At 39.9% G+C, this 23,140-nt stretch overlaps 1 protein-coding gene across 6 annotated transcripts in view; it reads left to right on the forward strand.

Annotated features, from left to right (window-relative positions):
* The first annotated feature begins 3,010 nt into the window (after positions 1–3,010).
* Positions 3,011–23,140, forward strand: part of LOC106592614 (sialoadhesin) — a 157,167-nt gene continuing 137,037 nt past the window's right edge. For 2 of the 6 annotated variants that reach the window (XM_045708978.1, XM_045708963.1), the window contains exons 1-2: positions 5,464–5,608; positions 13,988–14,083. In XM_045708978.1, the coding sequence (XP_045564934.1) occupies positions 5,563–5,608; positions 13,988–14,083 (142 nt within the window). In that variant the 5' untranslated portion in view covers positions 5,464–5,562. Of the gene's footprint in view, positions 3,122–5,460; positions 5,609–13,987; positions 14,084–23,140 lie in introns of those variants that run through there. The other 4 variants (XR_006762272.1, XM_045708974.1, XM_045708966.1 and 1 more) reach the window with 4 other exon arrangements.

Genomic DNA, 23,140 nt, shown 5'->3' on the forward strand with positions numbered 1-23,140 from the left:
GGACTTGACTAGAACACAGTATATACATATGAAATGGCTAAAATAGTATGTATACATTTTCAAAGTGACCAGTGTTCCGTGTCTATTAACATAAGGCAGCAGCCTCTAAGGTGCAGGATTGAGTAATCGGGTGGTAGCTGGCTAGTGATGGCTATTTAACAGTCTAATGGCTTTGAGATAGAAGCTGTTTTTTCAGTCTCTCGGTCGCAGCTTTGATGCACCTGTAATGACCTCGCCTTCTGGATGATAGCGGGGTGAACAGGCCATTGCTCGGGTGGCTGAGGTCTTTGATAATCTTCTTGGCCTTTCTGTGACACTGAGTGCTGTAGATGTCCTGAAGGGCATGCAGTGTGCTCCCGGTGACGTGTAAAGCTTATTGCACCACCCTCTGGAGAGACCTGCGGTTACGGACGGTGCAGTTGTCATTCCAGGCGGTGATGCACCCCGAAAGGATGCTCTCAATGGTGCATCTGTAAAAGTTTGTGAGGGTCTTTCTGGCCAAGCCGAATTTCTTCAGCCTCCTGAGGTTGAAGAGGCACTGTAGCACCTTCTTCCCAACTGTCTGTGTGGGTGGACCATTTCAGATTGTCAGTGATGTGTAAGTCGAGGAACTTGAAGCTTGTCACCTTCTCCAATGTGGCCCTATCGATATGGATGGGGGTGTGCGCCGTCTGCTGTCTCCTGAAGTCCATGATCAGCTCCTTAATTTAGTTGACTTTGAGGGAGAGGTTATTTCCCTGGCACCACTGTGCCAGGGCCCTCACCTTCTCCCTGTAGACTGTCTCGTCATTGTTGGTAATCAGGCCAACCACTGGTGTGTCGTCTGCAAACTTGATGATTGAGTTGGAGGTGTGAGTGGCCACGTAGTCATGGTTGAACAGGGAGTACAGGAGGAGGCTGAGCACGCATGCTTGTGGGGCCCCTGTGTTTAGGATCAGTGTAGTGGAGGTGTTGTTTCCTACATTTAAAACCTGGGGGCGGCCCGTCAAAGTCCTGGACCCAGATGCACAGGGCAGGGTTCAGACCCAGGGGCCAAAACTTAATGATGAGCTTGGAGGGTACTATGGTGTTGAAGGCTGAGCTGTAGTCAATGAGCAGCATTATTCCACACAGTAGATATTCCTCTTGTCTAGATGGTATACGGCAGTGTGCAGTGCGATGGCGATAGCATCATCCGTGGATCTATTGGTGTGATATGCGAATTGCAGTTATTCTAGGGTGTCGGGTAAGGTCCATCTCAAAGCACTTCATGATGACAGAAGTGAGTGCTTCGGGGTGATAGTAATTTAGTTACCTTTGCTTTCTTGGGTACAGGAACAATGGTGGACATCTCAAAGCAAGTGGGGACAGCAGACTGGGATAGGGAGAGATTGAAAATGTCCTTAAACACTCCAGCCAGCTGATCTGCACATGCTCTGAGGACACGGTTAGGGATACCGTCTGGGCCGGCAGCCTTGTTAGGGTTAACACGCTTAAATGTCTTACTCACGTTGGCCACGGGAGCGGCCCATGTCGGCGGCACTGTGTTATCCTCAAAGCGGGCGAAGAAGGTGTTTAGCTTATCAGGTAGCAAGACGCCGCTGTCCGCGACATGGTTGGTTTTCCATTTATAATCTGTGATTGTCTGGAGTTCCTGCCACATACGTCACATATGATAGTGGCATGTTGCACTACTACAGAAATCAGTGTTTGTGTGCTTAAATGTTACTTACAGGTGTGCTGCTGATAGGCAAAGAATTAATACCATTTGCAAAACATTTGGTCTGTTGCAAAACGTTTTGTAACATAAACTGTCTACTGTATACTCTAGTAACCAAACAGAGCAAACAGGGAAAAAAACGAGGAGGGACCTACCTGAATTTGTCCAATAGACACTGTTTTTGTTGCAAAACTTTTTCCGATTGTGGTAAACAGTTTCCATTGCAAAACATTTTGCAACAGTCTAAATGTTTCACAACGGTCTGTGACTAATGAAAACACCCCAGTACAGGATTAAGAAACAACAGCCTACACAGTCATTACAGCATCACTATAATGATTATACTGACGCCTCTACTACCAGTACTGTACACAATGGTCAACAGTTAAACATAATTATAGTGGATGTTGTACTACTACAGACATGTGTTGTAATGGTTGTCGTACTGTAGAGAAGACCAAGGCGCAGCGGATTGCTTGCTCAACATCATAATTTATTAAATAATGAGAACACGGAAAAAAACAAGAAAATAACAAACCAACAGTTCTACAGGCTATTTCGATACTTACAGCAGTGCAAAATAAACAACCCACAACCCCAAGAGAAAAACACACACCTAATATATGACTCCCAATCAGGAACAACGATATCCAGCTGTTCCTGATCGGGAGTCACACAGACTAACACAGAAACAGAACAACTAGAAACTACATACAACACACAACTTCTGCTACGTCCTGACCAAATACTAAACAACTACTCCCTCTGCTGGTCAGGACGTGACATGTGTGCTTCAATGTGACTTTGTGAAGTAGCCAGTGTTGTGTTTCACTATTCTATCTGATCTATTTCCAGTTTGTTATGTTTTATTAGTCCAACATTATCGAGGACATTATTATTAAGATGGTGCCGTAATATTGAGATGCCAGTAGGGAGAGCTCTAGTCTAGAACACTGGAACCTTCAGTAGCTGATGAGGAGTGTAAATGTAATTGATTAGCAGAATAGAATGAATGACATCATGGGACTGACCAAATGTAAATGGAACTTTGACCTGTTCCATGTAGAACTCAGAGGGTCAAGGCAACACATTCTAAGATATTATAAACATTCCATATAGAATAATCAACATATTGTTAACATGGTTCTGTATTTATATAAAAGTGGAAATGGGGGACATTTTGTCCATTTTAGAAATATAGGGCCCACTCTAATACAGTAATCTTCCTTTTCTGACATGCTGTTCTGGTCCTCATGCATGTTAATGTCTTAAAGAGGAAGGAAAGGACAGTTCTATACCAGTTTCTTGTATCCTGACTACTTTAAATATGTGTCAACCACAGAACTGACAGTTACTATCAGTTTCCACACACTGCCAATAAGTTGACTCACTGTACAAGACCTCTCCCCTTCACTTCCCTCTGTAAGTACTCTTTACAATATCTTGAAAAATAGTTTTTGGTTTTAAGTCATATACTTTCAGGGTAATGTATCATGTTACTTCTTGTTATGTTTTGAGTTGTGTTTTGGTTGTTACATCAGGCCCAGTATTCATAAAGGTTCTCAGTGTAGGAGTGTTGATCTACATAGGGAAGAAATGATTAACCGGGGTAAAAAAATGCCTGTGTGTGCATATGTGTATGATAACAGGCTACATTAGACTATATATGGATAACAGGCTACATTAGACTATATATGGACACTAGGCTAAATTAGACTATGTATGGACAACAGGCTACATTAGACTATATATGGACAACAGGCTACATTTAAGCAATAAGGCCCGAGGAGGTGTGGTATACGGCCAAAATACCACGGCTAAGGGCTGTTCTTATACATGACGCAATGCAGAGTGCCTGGATACAGCCCTTATCCATGGTATATTGGCTTTAGACTATATATGGATAATAGCAGTGTTGTAAATCCGGTCACGAGACCACATATTGAGTGTCTAAGTCTTGTCTCAGAGTTGGATACATTTGTACTTGGTCTTGGCTCAGTCTCGCGAGGACATGTCTGTAATAGTAATAGATATTCCAGAGACCAGCGGAATAAAAAACTAATTGTCAGCTTCCATTTATTCAGTCAGCGCGTAAAACCGCTTTGGCAGGCCAAATATATACACTCCTTTCTTGAAACATTAGCATCTTAATAGTCTTTATATCTATTATAGACATGTTTGCGCAGTGGCAAACCTATAGGCTTTCAGTGTGTGACAGGTTCTGAATTCTGAAAGGACAGCATCCGTAATACCAGTGCAGTCATATAATCCCTACTGGTGCGAATCAAAGTGGTGTAGTGTTGGTACACAATTTATCAATTATGGAGTACAATAGAGAAATTATGCACTTTGATGCACAAAGTAGCCTACACAATAGCCGCACACAACCTAGTTTCAGCGGAATATAATCTACAGGCAGCAAGAGCATGCAGCTCTCAACTGGTTTTGAAATGGAGCAGCTCACAGAAGAATGATTTCGGTTGACGGTAGGGTAGCTATAGCCTAATGTTAGCTAGCTAACATTGAACCTGGTTGGTTAGCTACCTGCAGATTCATGCATGGTAGTAACGTCATGAGTTGTGATAATGGTTCATTGTTTACCTAGCTAGCTAGCTACATGTCTTAACAATAGACTCCACTATGCGTTCGTAAATTCAGTTTGGTCATCTACTCTGATTTCAGAGCACTCTCGTTTGAGTGTGCCAGAGAGTGCAGAATATCTGATGAATTTACGAATGCTCAACACTCGTTGAATATGGCCGGTGTCAGTAAACATCAGTAAACTCATCGGCCAGAGCTTCCGGTGGGCTCTCTGAACGTGAAACGCTCTGAATTTACGAACGGCCACACTTGCAGTCACCAAACACTCTGAATAACATAACAGCCTAACCAGCTCTGCTAGTGCGAGTAATGTTCAGTGAGCTGTTCTCTCTCACTTAGATGTCTGGAAGTAGTTAGCAAGTTAGCCTGCGTGCTTGACTGCTGTTGTTAGTACATTCGGATCAACCCTTAAAGAGATGGGTGGAGCTAAAGCTTAGAGGGTGTGAACGATGCTGAATGGGTCTAGACAAAGAAAGGCTCTCCAATAGTAGTGCCAAAACATTCAAAGGCCATTTTCTCAAAAGTGAGTTTACAAGTTGATCAACTTTCAAAGCAAAATTACTTTCCCATTGTTCCACAGCTGTAGTGTATGATAAATCATTTTGTAGCTCTGAGTTTCTACTTTTATCCAATGTAAAAAAAACACATTTTCTAATGTTGCTACATAATACCGATTTGAGCAGGCCAGTCACATTTGTGATGTGCATTTGTGACCCGATTCAGGAAACTAGGCGTATGTCACAAGTCACGACTTCACAGGAGAGCTGTTTGAACGTAAAAAATATTTTTTTATCAGAATGCGAACATGTGAAATTTCATGTGCCTTAAAATCAAACTTGTATGCCATCTGTAAATACAAATAAAATTGTTAAATTACGAGCGTAGTTGGTTTAGCCACAGAGAAAGTGAGCAACCTTCCCGCTAGCCATGATTGCCTGAGATAATGAGTGGGCTGGACATGCCAAGAGATGAGTTTGGATTGGTCTGGCATATAGCACGCGTCTGTCTATTGGAGCTGGAAAGTATGTCTAGGTAATCATGTCAAACACAGCTTTTTAAAAAATGTATTGCATAGTAAAACTGCATAAACCTAATGTCAAGTTAGTGTACTAACGTTAGTTGGCTGGCTCGCTAGCTAATGTTATGTGTATGCTCTCCACTTTCTGGAGGACCGAGTTTTGAAATCAGTGGAATTCAAGTATGATAGCTAAGGAGATGGAGAAAACACCAGTCTGGATTATATCACCAAGCTAAGGGCAACCATGCATGGCATCAGACAGGAGACGCGTCCAACCATAATGTATACTGGTAAGATGTTCTAGCTAGCTACATTTTCAGATATTGCATGTTTCTAAAGAGATGGGTGGGGCTAAGGCTTAAGAGGGTGTGAACAATGCTGAATGGATGTAGACAAAGAAGGGCTCTTCAATAGTAGTACCAAAACATTGAAAGACGGTTTTCTCTAAAGTGAGTTTACAAGTTGATCAACTTTCAAAGCAGAATTACTTTCCCATTATTTCTTCAAATGCAGTGTATGATATACAATTTTGTAGCTCAGAGTCTCTACTTTTATCCAATGTAAAAAACAGAAATTCAAATGTTGCTACATAAGACTGAATCCAGGTGGTGAGTCACATTTGTGACCATGCCCTGTTCGCATCAGAGCCATATACATGGATGGGCCTGGGGGGACACAGGCCCACCAACTGGGGAGCCAAGCCCTGACAGTCTGAGCCAATCAAATTGATGTGGTTTATGCATTGTTGTGGACTTAGAACATCACATTTCTGTCTTTTTTCTGTACAAAAAAAAATGTGTGATTGTGAGAGTGAAAATCTGAAAAAATCGATAGGAAAACCCATAAAAAACCATGGGAAAACATAGGATTTTCACACAGGGTGCCTTTCAAATGCATTGAGATGTACAACTGATTAGGTATCCCCCTTTCCTATGCTGGCCGGGTGGGCAGTTTGGGAACTTTTTGACAAAATTTGACTATACCACCTTCTCCAGGCACCTATGCTACTGCATAGGGCCGATGGAAAGACAGCAGTTACACACAGCATGATGTTAAAGAAGAAGCAGATGATTAAATCAAACATAATAAGCCAGTTGGTCCCAGTCATAAGAATACAAAAACACAAACTCTCTAGGTTAGGGGGCAGTATTTGCACGGCCGGATAAAAAACGTACCCGATTTAATCTGGTTATTACTACTGCCCAGAAACTAGAATATGCATATAATTATTGGCTTTGGATAGAAAACACCCTAAAGTTTCTAAAACTGTTTGAATGGTGTCTGTGAGTATAACAGAACTCATATGGCAGGCAAAAACCTGAGAAGATTCCAAACAGGAAGTGCCCTCTCTGACCATTTCTTGACCTTCTACACTCTCTTTATTGAAAACTGAGGATCTCTGCTGTAACGTGACACTTCCTACGGCTCCCATAGGCTCTCAGAAGGCGGCAGAACGGTGAATGATGACTCTGGTGTCCCAGGCTGAAAAACAGTAGCGCATTTGGATAGTGGTCGATCAGAGAACAATGAGACTGGGGGCGTGTGCACGAGCCGACACCATGTTTTTATTTTTTTGACTTTGAACGAAAACAGGGTTTCCCGGTCGGAATATTATCGCTTTTTTTACGAGAAAAATCGCATAAAAAATGATTTTAAACAGCGGTTGACATGCTTCGAAGTACGGTAATGGAATATTTAGAATGTTTTGGTCACGAAACGCGTTGGGCGCGTCACCCTTCGGATAGTGTCTTGAACGCACGAACAAAACAGAGGATAGTTGAACATAACTATGGATTATTTTGAACCAAACCAACATTTGTTATTGAAGTAGAAGTCCTGGGAGTGCATTCTGACGAAGAACAGCAAAGGTAATCCAATTTTCTTATAGTAAATCTGAATTTGGTGAGGGCCAAACTTGGTGGGTGTCAAAATAGCTAGCCCGTGATGGCGAGCTATCTACTCAGAATATTGCAAAATGTGCTTTTGCCGAAAAGCTATTTTAAAATCGGACATAGCGATTGCATAAAGGAGTTCTGTATCTATAATTCTTAAAATAATTGTTATGTTTTTTGTGAACGTTTATCGTGAGTAATTTAACCTCTCTGGGCTAGGCATGACGAATTCGTCCCACCTACGCAACTGCCAGCTGAATCCCGTGGCGTGATTTTCAAATACCTTAGCCTGTTAGGGCTAGGGGGCAGCATTGACACGGCTGGATAAAAAACATACCCGATTTAATCTGGTTACCACTCCTACCCAGTAACTAGAATATGCATATACTTATTACATATGGATAGAAAACACCCTACATTTTCTAAAACTGTTTGAATGGTGTCTGTGAGTATAACAGAACTCAAATGGCAGGTCAAAACCTGAGAGATTCCTTTACAGGAAGTGGCCTGTCTGACCATTTGTTGAACTTCTTTTCCATCTCTATCATTTACTAAGGATCTCTGCTCTAACGTGACACTTCCCACGTCGTCCATAGGCTCTCAGAGCCCGGGAAAAAACAGAATGTCGTCATTCCAGCCCCAGGCTGAAACACATTATCGCCTTTCTCAAGTGGCCGATCAAGAGACACTGGCTTATGCGCGTGACCCCGACCGCCCCCGCCTTTGGGATTTTTTCCTCTGTTTGCCGAAAAGGAGATTCCCTGTCGGAATATTATCGCTTTTCTACGAGAAAAGTGTCGTAAAAATTGATTTTAAACAGCGGTTGACATGCTTCGAAGTACGGTAATGGAATACTTAGAATTTTATTGTCACGAATTGCGCCAAGCGCGTGACACTTCTTTACTATTTCGGATAGTGTCTGGAACGCACGAACAAAACGCCGCTATTCGGATATAACGATGGATTATTTTGGACCAAACCAACATTTGTTATTGAAGTAGCAGTCCTGGGTGTGTATTCTGACGAAGACAACAAAAGGTAATGAAACTTTTATAATAGTAAATATGATTATGGTGAGTGCTAAACTTGCCGGGTGTCTAAATAGCGAGCCCGTGATGCCTGGGCTATGTACTTAGAATATTGCAAAATGTGCTTTCACCAAAAAGCTATTTTAAAATCGGACATATCGAGTGCATAGAGGAGGTCTGTATCTATAATTCTTAAAATAATTGTTATGCCCTTTGTGAACGTTTATCGTGAGTAATTTAGTAAAATGTTAGCGAATTCCCCGGAAGTTTGCGGGGGTTGCTAGTTCTGAACGTCACATGCTAATGTAAAAAGCTGGTTTTTTGATATAAATATGAACTTGATTGAACAAAACATGCATGTATTGTATAACATAATGTCCTAGGGTTGTCATCTGATGAAGATCATCAAAGGTGAGTGCTGCATTTAGCTGTCTTCTGGGTTTTGGTGACATTATATGCTGGCTTGAAAAATGGGTGTCTGATTATTTCTGGCTTGGTACTCTGCTGACATAATCTAATGTTTTGCTTTCGTTGTAAAGCCTTTTTGAAATCGGACAGTGTGGTTAGATTAACGAGAGTCTTGTCTTTAAATGGCTGTAAAATAGTCATATGTTTGAGAAATTGAAGTAATAGGATTTTTAAGGTTTTGAAAATCGCGCCACAGGATAGCAGTGGCTGTTACGTAGGTGGGACGAATTCGTCCCGCCTAGCCTAGAGAGGTTAGAAATGCTATTACTTCAATTTCTCAAACATATGACTATTTTACAGCATTTTAAAGACAAGACTCTCGTTATCTAACCACACTGTCCGATTTCAAAAAGGCTTTACAACGAAAGCAAAACATTAGATTATGTCAGCAGAGTACCCAGCCAGAAATAATCAGACACCCATTTTTCAAGCTAGCATATAATGTCACAAAAACCCAGAAGACAACTAAATGCAGCACTAACCTTTGATCTTCATCAGATGACAACCCTAGGACATTATGTTATACAGTACATGCATGTTTTGTTCAATCAAGTTCATATTTATATCAAAAACCAGCTTTTTACATTAGCATGTGACGTTCAGAACTAGCATACCCCCTGCAAACATCCGGTGAATTTACTAAATTACTCACGATAAACGTTCACAAAAAACATAACAATTATTTTAAGAATTATAGATACAGAACTCCTTTGTGCAATCGAGGTGTCCGATTTTAAAATAGCTTTTCGGTGAAAGCACATTTTTAAATATTCTCAGTAGATAGCCCAGCCATCACGGCTAGCCATTTAGACACCCACCAAGTTTAGCCCTGACCAAAGTCAGATTTACTATTACAAAAGTTTGATTACTTTTGTTGGCTTCGTCAGAATGCACTCCCAGGACTGCTACTTCAATAACAAATGTTGGTTTGGTCCAAAATAATCCATAGTTATATCCAAATAGCGGCGTTTTGGTCGGCGTTCCAGACACTATACGAAATGGTAAATCAGGGTCACGAGCATTGCGCAATTCGTGACAAAAAAATTCTAAATATTCCATTACCGTACTTCGAAGCATGTCAACTGCTGTTTAAAATCAATTTTTATGCCATTTTTCTCGTAAAAAAGCGATAATATTCCGACCGGGAATCTGCGTTTAGGTAAACAGAGGAAAGAAAACAAAGCATTCGGTTGACGCGGGCAAGCGCCTGAGTCTCACAGTACTGTAACCAGCCACTACCCAAACGCGCTACTTTTTTTCAGCCAGACCCTGCAAAGCCACGATTCAGCTTTTTGCCGCCTTCTGAGAGCCCATGGCAGCCGTAGGAAGTGTCACGTAACAGCAGAGATCCTTTGTTTTGGATAGAGGATGCAAAGAAGGCCAAGAAATGGTCAGACAGGGTACTTCCTGTACAGAATCTTCTCAGGTTTTGACCTGCCATTTGAGTTCTGTTATACTCACAGACACCATTCAAACAGTTTTAGAAACTTTGGAGGGTTTTCTATCCAAAGCCAATAATTATATGCATATTCTAGTTACTGGGCAGGAGTAGTAACCAGATTAAATCGGGTACGTTTTTTATCCAGCCGTGTCAATACTGCCCCCTAGACCTAACAAGTTAATAAATTCAGCGGAAGTTTGCGGTGGGTATGCTAGTTCCTTTATGCAATCGCGGTGTCCGATTTTAAAATAGCTTTTCGGTGAAAGCACATTTTGCAATATTCTGAGTAGATAGCCCGGCCATCACAGGCTAGCTATTTTGACACCCACCAAGTTTGGTACTCACCAAACTCAGATTAACTATAAGAAAAATTGGATTACCTTTGCTGTTCTTCGTCAGAATGCACTCCCAGGACTTCTTCTTCAACAACAAATGTTGGTTTGGTTCCAAATAATCCATAGTTATATCCAAATAGCGACGTTTTGTTCGTGCGTTCAAGACACTATCCAAAGGGTAACGAGGGGTGACGCGCAGACGCGTATCGTGACAAAAAAATTCTAAATATTCCATTACCGTACTTCGAAGCATGTCAAACGCTGTTTAAAATCAATTTTTATGCGATTTTTCTCGTAAAATAGCGATAATATTCCGACCGGGAGTCGTTGTTTTCGTTCAAAGACTGAAAATGCAAAATGGACTCTTCAAGTCCACGCGCACACCCGTCTCATTGTTCTCAGATCGACCACTATCCAAATGCGCTACTGTTTTTCAGCCAGAGACTGCAGAGTCATCATTCAACGTTCTGGCGCCTTCTGAGAGCCTATGGGAGCCTTAGAAAGTGTCACGTTACAGCAGAGATCCCCTGTTTTGGATAGAGATGACAAAGAAGTCCAAGAAATGGTCAGACAGGGTACTTCCTGTACAGAATCTTCTCAGGTTTTGGCCTGCCATTTGAGTTCTGTTATACTCACAGACACCATTCAAACAGTTTTAGAAACTTTGGAGTGTTTTCTATCCAAAGCTACTAATTATATGCATATTCTACTTTCTGGGCAGGAGTAATAACCAGATTAATTCGGGTACGTTTTTTATCCGGCCGTGAAAATACTGCCCCCATCCATAACAAGTCAACGACAGTTGTTAAACAAACTGAAAGGGTGCATACAATTGCTGCTGCCCTGTAACAATGGTTAATGCAGTTCTGATGAATAAAAAAGTATACCAGTTTCATTTAACCTGTTGAGGACAGACGTTCCACTAGCGGAACCCCGTTCCGCTTGCGGAACCCCTAGCCAACAGCCAATGGCATCGCACGGCGCAAAATACAAAACCAACTAAAATACCACAATTCAATTTTCTCAAACAATCAACTATTTTACACCATTTTAAAGATAAGACTCGTTAATCTAACCACATTGTCCTATTTCAAAAAGGCTTTACAGCGAAAGCAAAACATTAGCTTATGTTAGGAGAGTACATAGACACAAATAATCACACAGCCATTTTCCAAGCAAGCATATATGTCACATAAACCCAAACCACAGCTAAATGCAGCACTAACCTTTGATGATCTTCATCAGATGACACTCCAAGGACATTATGTTATACAATACATGCATGTTTTGTTCAATCAAGTTCATATTTATATCAAAAACCAGCTTTTTACATTAGCATGTGATGTTCAGAATTAGCATACCCACCGAAAACTTCCGGTGAATTCACTAAATTACTCATGATAAACGTTCACAAAATACATAACAATTATTTTAAGAATTATAGATACAGAACTCCTTTATGCAATTGCGGTGTCAGCACATTTTGCAATATTCTGAGTACATAGCTCGGCCATCACGGCTAGCTATTTTGACACCCACCAAGTTTGGGCTCACTAAACTCAGAATTACTATTACAAAATTGGATTACCTTTGCTGTTCTTCGTCAGAATGCACTCCCAGGACTTCTACTTCAACAACAAATGTTGTTTTGGTTCCAAATAATCCATAGTTATATTCAAATAGCTCCGTTTTATTCGTGCGTTCAGGTCACTATCCGAAGGGTGACGTGCGAGCGCATTTCGTGACAAAAAAATTCTAAATATTCCATTACCGTACTTAAAAGCATGTCAAACGCTGTTTAAAATCAATTTTGATGCTATTTTTCTCATAAAATAGCGATGATATTCCAACTGGGCAACGTTGTATTCATTCAAAGGCTGAAAGAAAAAAATGGAGTAGTCTCATGATGGCGCATCTCAGTCTCACTGTCCCCAGGCTGACCACTTACAAATTCTGCTGCTGTTCTTTGCCCAGAGACAGCAGACACCCCATTCCACTTTCTGGTGGCTTTAGAGAGCCAATTGAAGCCTTAGAAAATGTCACATTACAGCATAGATGCTGTATTTTCGATAGAGATACAACAGAAGGACAACACATTGTCAGACAGGGCACTTCCTGTATGGAATCTTCTCAGGTTTTGGCCTGCCAAATGAGTTTTGATATACAGACACCATTCAAACAGTTTTAGAAACGTTAGAGTGTTTTCTATCCAAATCTACTAATTATATGCATATTCTAGTTTCTGGGCAGGAGTAGTAACCAGATTAAATTGGGTACGTTTTTTTATCCGGCTGTGAAAATACTGCCACCTATCCCAAAGAAGTTAAGGACCACAAGAAATGGCAGCTGTGCTATATACATTGCAAAATAGTTGGGAAGAGGTTTTTTGATGAACTGACACACAAAATGACACCAGAGTTTTTCAATTTAAATTGTTATAGAAAATTATTGCAACGAATAGAATGTTATATTTATGGGGATACAACCATCCCAGCTCTGCAGATTTTGCTGTGAAGAGACAGAATCATTAGATAATTTGTGTTGGTACTGTCCATAAGTAGCTTGTTTTTGGTCGCAGCTACAGGAATGGATGAAGAATTGTAACATTTACCTGGAGCTAACTCTGCAAATAGCACTGCTAGGTGATTTAAAAAGTCATAGTCAATCTATCAATAATATAATAATCCTCTTAGCAAAAAAATGTATCTTTAATATACAATCTTTATAAACAATGAGAATAGAAAGGTTACAAACTTTTGTGAAACATCACAGCACAGTAGAGAAAAATATAGCAAAAAGAAATCATAACTGGATTGTGTTCAGAGATAGATGGGAGGGGTTGAGTGGAGTTGAAGGGTGGGAGAAAAATAACAAGACAACTAATGTAAAATATACTTTGTCTGTAAAATGTATATAGGTTCAGAACTTTTGTGAAACAGCACAGTTAGAAAATATATGGCAAATAGAAATCAAAACTGAATGTTGGGACAGAAAAAAAGATAACTCTTGTAAAAATGTTATTTTATTTCACCTTTATTTAACCAGGTAGCCAAGTTGAAAACAAGTTCTCATTTACAAGTGCGACCTGGCCAAGATAAAGCAAAGCAGTTCGACACATACAACACAGAGTTACACATGGAGTAAAACAAACATACAGTCAACAATGCAGTAGAAAAATAAATATACAATGTGAGCAATGAGGTGAGTTAAGGGAGGTAAAGGCAAAAAAAGGCCAAGGTGGCAAAGTAAATACAATATAGCAAGTAAAACACTGGAATGGTAGATTTGCAGTGGAAGAAAGTGCAAAGTACAAATAATGGGGTGCAAAGGAGCAAAATAAATAAATAAATAAAATACAGTAGGGGAAGAAGTAGTTGTTTGGGCTAAATTATACATGGGCTATGTACAGGTGCAGTGATCTGTGAGCTGCTCTGACAGTTGGTGCTTAAAGCTAGTGAGGGAGATAAGTGTTTCCAGTTTCAGAGATTTTTGTAATTCGTTCCAGTCATTGGCAGCAGAGAACTGGAAGGAGCGGCGGACAAAGGAGGAATTGTCTTTGGGGGTGACCAGAGAGATATACCTGCTGGAGCGCGTGCTACAGGTGGGTGCTGCTATGGTGACCAGTGAGCTGAGATAAGGAGGGACTTTACCTAGCAGGGTCTTGTAGATGACTTAGAGCCAGTGGGTTTGGCGACGAGTATGAAGCGAGGGCCAGCCAACGAGAGCGTACAGGTCGCAGTGGTGGGTAGTATATGGGGCCTTGGTGACAAAACGGATGGCACTGTGATAGACTGCATCCAATTTATTGAGTAGGGTATTGGAGGCTAAAATACAGTGCAGTGGGACAGTATTCTGACCCCTTGACTTCTTCCATATTTTGTTACGTTACAGCCTTATTCTAAAATGTATTTTATAAAATCACCCTCATCAATCTACACACAATACCACATAATTAGAAAGCAAAAACGGGTTTTTCGATTTTTGGGAAAATTTCTAAAAAATTTAAAACTTAATTATCACATTTAAATATATATTCAGACCCTTTACTCAGTACATTGTTGAAGCATCTTTGGCAGTGATTACAGCCGCAAGTCTTCTTGGGTATGACACTACAAGCTTGACACACCTGTATTTGGGGAGTTTCTCCCATTCTTCTCTGCAGATCCTCTCAAGCTCTTTCATGTGTGATGGGGAGCGTCGCTGCACAGCTATTTTCAGGTCTCTCCAGAGATGTTCGATCGGATTCAAGTCCGGGCTCTGGCTGGGCCACTCAAGGACATTCAGAGACTTGTCCAGAAGCCACTCCTGGGTTGTCTAGGCTGTGTGCCCAGGGTCATTGTCCTGTTGGAAGTTGAACATTCACCCTGGTTTGAGTTCTTGGGCGCAGGTTTTCATCAACGATCTCTCTGTACTTTGCACCGTTCATCTTTCCCTCAACCCTGACTAGTCTCCCAGTCCCTGCCACTGAAAAACATCCCCACAGCATGATGCTGCCACCACCAAACTTCACCGTACGGATGGTGCCATGTATGATTGGTAGAGTGCTGCAGAGATGTTTGTCCTTCTTGAAGGTTCTCCCATCTCCACAGAGAAACTCTGGAGCTCTGTCAGAGTGACCATTGGGTTCTTGGTCACCCTGACCAAGGCCATTCTCCCCCAATTGCTCAGTTTCGCCGGGCTGCCAGCTCTAGGAACAGTCTTGGTGGTTCTAAACTTCTTCCATTTAAGAATGATGGACACCACTGTGTTCTTGGGGACCTTCAATGCTGCAGAAATGTTTTGATACCCTTCCCTGACTCTGTGCTCTGACATGCACTGTTAACTGTGGGACCTTATATAGACAGGTGTGTGCCTTTTCAAATCATGTCCAACCATTTGAATTTACCATAGTTGAACTCCAATTAAGTTGTAAAAACATCTCAAAGATGATCAATGGAAACAGGACGCAGCTGATCTCAATTTCGAGTCTCATAGCAAAGGGTCTGAAAACTTATGAAATAAGGTATTTCTGTTTTGTATTTTTTATACATTTGCAAAAAATTCTGAACCTGTTTTTGCTTTGTCATTATGGGTTATTGTGTGTGGATGGATGAGATTGATATTTTATTTGATACATTTTTGAATAAGGCTTTAGCATAACAAAATGTGGAAAAAGTCAAGGGGACTGAATACTTTACAAATGCACTATAGATAACAGGCAACATTAAATTATATATGGAAAACAGACACCATTAGATTATATATGCATAACAGGCTACATTAGACTATATGTGGATAACAGACAACGTTAGACTATATATGGATAACAGTCTACATTAGACTATATGTGGATAACATGCTACATTAGACTATATGTGGATAACAGACAACATTATAATATATATGGATAACAGGCTACATTAGACTATATATGGATAACAGGCTACATTAGACTATATATGGATAGCAGGCTACATTAGACTATATATGGATAACAGGCTACATTAGACGATATATGGACTGCAGGCTACATTAGACTATATATGGATAGCAGGCTAAATTATATATATGGATAAAAGACAACATTAGACTAAATATGGATAACAGGCTACATTAGACTATATATGGATAACATGCTACATTAGACTATATATGGATAACATGCTACATTATATATATGGATAAAAGACAACATTAGACTATTTATGGATAACAGGCTACATTAGACTATATTTGGATAACATGCTACATTAGTCTATATATGGAGAACAGGCTATTTTAGACTATATTTGGATAACAGGCTACAATAGACTATATATGGATAACAGGCTACATTAGACTATATATGGATAACAGGCTACATTAGACTATATATGGATAACAGGCTACATTAGACTATATATTGATAACAGGCTACATTAGACTATATATGGATAACAGGCTACATTAGACTATACAGTATATGGACAGCAGCAGTCAATACAGCAGGCAATGGTGATGATGATACTGATTCCTCTGCTAACTAATGCTACTACCAGTACAGAAGGGTCAGGATTGTAACAGAAGATTATCAAATCAAATGTTAATGGTCGCATACACGTTTAGCAGATCTTATTGTCGGTGTAGCAAAATGCTTTTTTCTTAGCTCCAACAGTGCAGTAGCATCTAACAATACACAACAATACATAAAAACCTAAAAGTAAAGTAATGGAATTAAGAAATATTGAAATATCAGGACAAGCAATGTCGTTTTCCGGAGTATAAATATATAGAATAGTTTATGTACAGCAATAGTTGAATAGGATGGACTTGAGTAGACTACAGTATTTACATATGAAATGGCTGAAACGTGTGTACATTTTTTTAAAGTGACCAGTGTTCCATTATTAAAGTGACCAGTGTTCAATTATTAAAGTGACCAGTGTTACATTATTAAAGTGACCAGTGTTACTTTATTAAAGTGACCAGTGTTACTTTATTAAAGTGACCAGCGTTACTTTATTAAAGTGACCAGTGTTACTTTATTAAAGTGACCAGTGTTCCATTATTAAAGTGACCAGTGTTACGTTTTTAAAGTGACCAGTGTTCCATTATTAAAGTGACCAGTGTTCCGTTATTAAAGTGACCAGTGTTACTTTATTAAAGTGACCAGTGTTACTTTATTAAAGTGACCAGCGTTACTTTATTAAAGTGACCAGTGTTACTTTATTAAAGTGACCAGTGTTCCATTATTAAAGTGACCAGTGTTCAATTATTAAAGTGACCAGTGTTACTTTATTAAAGTGACCAGCGTTACTTTATTAAAGTGACCAGCGTTACTTTATTAAAGTGACCAGTGTTCCATTATTAAAGTGACCAGTGTTACGTTTTTAAAGTGACCAGTGTTCCGTTATTAAAGTGACCAGTGTTCCGTTATTAAAGTGACCACTGTTCCGTTATTAAAGTGACCAGTGTTCCGTTATTAAAGTGACCAGTGTTACAATATTAAAGTGACCAGTGTTCCATTATTAAAGTGACCAGTGTTACGTTTTTAATGTGACCAGTGTTCCATTATTAAAGTGACCAGTGTTCCATTATTAAAGTGACCAGTGTTCCGTTATTAACGTGACCAGTGTTACGTTATTAAAGTCACCAGTGTTCCGTTATTAAAGTGACCAGTGTTAAATTATTAAAGTGACCAGTGTTACTTTATTAAAGTGACCAGTGTTCCGTTATTAAAGTGACCAGTGTTATGTTACAAAAGTGACCAGTGTTACTTTATTAAAGTGACCAGTGTTCCGTTATTAAAGTGACCTGTGTTCCATTATTAAAGTGACCTTGGTTCCGGTATTAAAGTGACCAGTGTTCCGTTATTAAAGTGACCAGTGTAACGTTATTAAAGTGACCAGTGTTCCGTTATTAAAGTGACCAGTGTTACAATTTTAAAGTGACTAGTGTTCCATTATTAAAGTGACCAGTGTTCCGTTATTAAAGTGACCAGTGTTACATTATTAAAGTCACCAGTGTTACGTTATTAAAGTGACCAGTGTTAAATTATTAAAGTGACCAGTGTTACTTTATTAAAGTGACCAGTGTTCCGTTATTAAAGTGACCAGTGTTCCGTTATTAAATTGACCAGTGTTATGTTACTAAAGTGACCAGTGTTACTTTATTAAAGTGACCAGTGTACCGTTATTAAAGTGACCAGTGTTCCGTTATTAAAGTGACCAGTGTTCCGTTATTAAAGTGACCAGCGTTACTTTATTAAAGTGACCAGTGTTACTTTATTAAAGTGACCAGTGTTCCATTATTAAAGTGACCAGTGTTACGTTTTTAAAGTGACCAGTGTTCCATTATTAAAGTGACCAGTGTTCCGTTATTAAAGTGACCAGTGTTCCGTTATTAAAGTGACCAGTGTTCCGTTATTAAAGTGACCAGTGTTACAATATTAAAGTGACCAGTGTTCCATAATTAAAGTGACCAGTGTTACATTTTTAATGTGACCAGTGTTCCATTATTAAAGTGACCAGTGTTCCATTATTAAAGTGACCAGTGTTCCGTTATTAAAGTGACCAGTGTTACGTTATTAAAGTCACCAGTGTTCCGTTATTAAAGTGACCAGTGTTAAATTATTAAAGTGACCAGTGTTACTTTATTAAAGTGACCAGTGTTCCGTTATTAAAGTGACCAGTGTTATGTTACAAAAGTGACCAGTGTTACTTTATTAAAGTGACCAGTGTTCCGTTATTAAAGTGACCTGTGTTCCATTATTAAAGTGACCTTGGTTCCGGTATTAAAGTGACCAGTGTTCCGTTATTAAAGTGACCAGTGTTACGTTATTAAAGTGACCAGTGTTACGTTATTAAAGTGACCAGTGTTCCGTTATTAAAGTGACCAGTGTTACAATTTTAAAGTGACTAGTGTTCCATTATTAAAGTGACCAGTGTTCCGTTATTAAAGTGACCAGTGTTACATTATTAAAGTCACCAGTGTTACGTTATTAAAGTGACCAGTGTTAAATTATTAAAGTGACCAGTGTTACTTTATTAAAGTGACCAGTGTTCCGTTATTAAAGTGACCAGTGTTCCGTTATTAAATTGACCAGTGTTATGTTACTAAAGTGACCAGTGTTACTTTATTAAAGTGACCAGTGTACCGTTATTAAAGTGACCAGTGTTCCGTTATTAAAGTGACCAGTGTTCCGTTATTAAAGTGACCAGTGTTCCATTATTAAAGTGACCTTCGTTCCGGTATTAAAGTGACCAGTGTTCCGTTGTTAATGTGACCAGTGTTCCATTATTAAAGTGACCAGTGTTCTGTTATTAAATTAACCAGTGTTACGTTATTAAAGTGTCCAGTGTTCCATGTCTATTAGCATACGGCAACAGCCTATGTTGCAGGATTGAGTAACCGGGTGGCAGCCGGCTAGTGACAGTGTGGCAAAATGCTTTTTTTTAGCTCCAACAGTGCAGTAGCATCTAACAATACACAACAATACATAAAAACCTAAAAGTAAAGTAATGGAATTAAGAAATATTGAAATATCAGGACAAGCAATGTCGTTTTCCGGAGTATAAATATATAGAATAGTTTATGTACAGCAATAGTTGAATAGGATGGACTTGAGTAGACTACAGTATTTACATATGAAATGGCTGAAACGTGTGTACATTTTTTTAAAGTGACCAGTGTTCCATTATTAAAGTGACCAGTGTTCAATTATTAAAGTGACCAGTGTTACATTATTAAAGTGACCAGTGTTACTTTATTAAAGTGACCAGTGTTACTTTATTAAAGTGACCAGCGTTACTTTATTAAAGTGACCAGTGTTACTTTATTAAAGTGACCAGTGTTCCATTATTAAAGTGACCAGTGTTACGTTTTTAAAGTGACCAGTGTTCCATTATTAAAGTGACCAGTGTTCCGTTATTAAAGTGACCAGTGTTACTTTATTAAAGTGACCAGTGTTACTTTATTAAAGTGACCAGCGTTACTTTATTAAAGTGACCAGTGTTACTTTATTAAAGTGACCAGTGTTCCATTATTAAAGTGACCAGTGTTCAATTATTAAAGTGACCAGTGTTACTTTATTAAAGTGACCAGTGTTACTTTATTAAAGTGACCAGCGTTACTTTATTAAAGTGACCAGTGTTACTTTATTAAAGTGACCAGTGTTCCATTATTAAAGTGACCAGTGTTACGTTTTTAAAGTGACCAGTGTTCCATTATTAAAGTGACCAGTGTTCCGTTATTAAAGTGACCAGTGTTCCGTTATTAAAGTGACCAGTGTTCCGTTATTAAAGTGACCAGTGTTACAATATTAAAGTGACCAGTGTTCCATTATTAAAGTGACCAGTGTTACGTTTTTAATGTGACCAGTGTTCCATTATTAAAGTGACCAGTGTTCCATTATTAAAGTGACCAGTGTTCCGTTATTAAAGTGACCAGTGTTACGTTATTAAAGTCACCAGTGTTCCGTTATTAAAGTGACCAGTGTTAAATTATTAAAGTGACCAGTGTTACTTTATTAAAGTGACCAGTGTTCCGTTATTAAAGTGACCAGTGTTATGTTACTAAAGTGACCAGTGTTACTTTATTAAAGTGACCAGTGTTCCGTTATTAAAGTGACCTGTGTTCCATTATTAAAGTGACCTTGGTTCCGGTATTAAAGTGACCAGTGTTCCGTTATTAAAGTGACCAGTGTTACGTTATTAAAGTGACCAGTGTTCCGTTATTAAAGTGACCAGTGTTACAATTTTAAAGTGACTAGTGTTCCATTATTAAAGTGACCAGTGTTCCGTTATTAAAGTGACCAGTGTTACATTATTAAAGTCACCAGTGTTACGTTATTAAAGTGACCAGTGTTAAATTATTAAAGTGACCAGTGTTACTTTATTAAAGTGACCAGTGTTCCGTTATTAAAGTGACCAGTGTTCCGTTATTAAATTGACCAGTGTTATGTTACTAAAGTGACCAGTGTTACTTTATTAAAGTGACCAGTGTTCCGTTATTAAAGTGACCAGTGTTCCGTTATTAAAGTGACCAGTGTTCCGTTATTAAAGTGACCAGTGTTCCATTATTAAAGTGACCTTCGTTCCGGTATTAAAGTGACCAGTGTTCCATTATTAAAGTGACCAGTGTTCTGTTATTAAATTAACCAGTGTTACGTTATTAAAGTGTCCAGTGTTCCATGTCTATTAGCATACGGCAACAGCCTATGTTGCAGGATTGAGTAACCGGGTGGCAGCCGGCTAGTGACAGTGACTAAGTTCAGGGCAAGATACTGGGTGGATGCCGGCTACTGATTGCTATTTAACAGTCTGATGGCCTTGAGATAGAAGCTGTTTTTCCATCTCTCGGTCCCAGCTTTGATGCACCTGTAATGACCTCGCCTTCTAGATGATAGTGGGGTGAACAGGCCGTTGCTCGAGTGGCTGAGGTCTTTGCCTATATTTTTCGTCCTGTGACACTAGGTGGTGTAGATGTCCTGAAGGGCATTCAGTGTGCTCCCGGTGATGCGTTGGGCTGATCGCACCACCCTCTGTAGAGACCTGCAGTTGCGGATGGTACAGTTGCCATACCAGGCGGTGATGACAGCCCAACAGGATGCTCTCAATGGTGCATCTGTAAAAGTTTGTGAGGGTCTTAGGGGACAAGCCACATTTCTTCAGCCTCCTGAGGTTAAAGAGGACCTGGTGCGCCTTCTTCACAACACTGTCTGTGTGGGTGGACCATTTCAGATTGTCAGTGATGTGTACACCGAGGAATTTGAAGGATTTCACCTTCTCCACTGCAGCCCCATCAATATGGTTTGGGGTGTGCTCCCTCTGCTGTATCCTGAAGTCCACGTTCAGCTCCTTCATTTTGTTGACGTTGAGGGAGAGGTTATTTTCCTAGCACCACTCCGCCAGGGCCCTCACCTCTTCCCTGTAGGCTGTTGTGTCATCTGCAAACTTGTTGATTGAGTTGGAGGCGTGCGTGGCCACACAGTCATGGGTGAACAGGGAGCACAGGAGGGGGCTGAGCAAGCATCCTTGTGGGGCCCCTGTGTTGAGGATCAGCATAGTAGAGGTGTTGTTTCCTACCTTCACAACCTGGGGGCGGCCCATCAGGATGTTCAGGACCCAGTGGAACAGGGCGGGGTTCAGATCCAGGGCCCCGAGCTTAACGATGAGCTTGGAGGGTACTATGGCATTGAAGGCTGAGCTGTAGTCAATGAACAGCATTCTTACAGAGTTATTCCTCTTGTCCAGATGGTATAGGGCAGTGTGCAATGCGATGGCTATTGCATCATCCGTGGATTTATTGGGGCGGTATGTGAATTGCAGTGAGTCCAGGGTGTCAGGTAAGTTTGAGGTGATGTGATCCTTAACTAGCCTCTCAAAGTACTTAATGATGACAGAAGTGAGTGCTATGGGGCGATAGTCATTTAGTTCAGTTACCTTCGCTTTCTTGGGTACAAGAACAATGATGGACATCTTGAAGCAAGTTGAGGCAGCAGACTGGGATAGGGATAGATTGAATACGTCCGTAAAGCCAGCTGAACTGTGCATGCTCTGAGGACCCGGCTAGGGATACCGTCTGGGCCAGCAGCCTTGTGAGGGTTAAAATTCTTAAATCTCTTACTCACGTCGGCCACGTAGAATGAGAGCTCATAGTCTTTGGGAGCGGCCCGTGTCGGCGACACTGAGATATCCTCAAAGCTGGCGAAGAAGGTGTTTAGCTTCTCAGGTAGCAAGACGTCGGTGTCCGCGATGTGGCTGGTTTTCCATTTATAATCTGTGATTGTCTAGAGTCCCTGCCACATACATCACATACAATAGTGGCAAGTTATACTACTGCAGACATCAGTGTTTTTATCCTTAAATGTGACTTTGTCAATTTTTTTATATATATTTTATTTTTTATTTAACCTTTATTTAACCAGGTAGGCTAGTTGAGAACAAGTTCTCATTTACAACTGTGACCTGGCCAAGATAAAGCAAAGCAGTGCAACACAAACAACAACACAGAGTTACACATGGAATAAACAAACATACAGTTAATAATACAGTAGAAAAAGTCTATATACACTGTGTGCAAATGAGGTAGGATAATGAAGGTAAGGCAATAAATCTGCCATAGTGGCGAAATAATTACAATACAGAAATTAAACACTGGATTTATAGATGTGCAGAAGATGAATGTACAAGTAGAGATA

This window comes from Salmo salar, chromosome ssa02, assembly GCF_905237065.1.
Source record: "Salmo salar chromosome ssa02, Ssal_v3.1, whole genome shotgun sequence".
Lineage (NCBI taxonomy): Eukaryota > Metazoa > Chordata > Actinopteri > Salmoniformes > Salmonidae > Salmo > Salmo salar.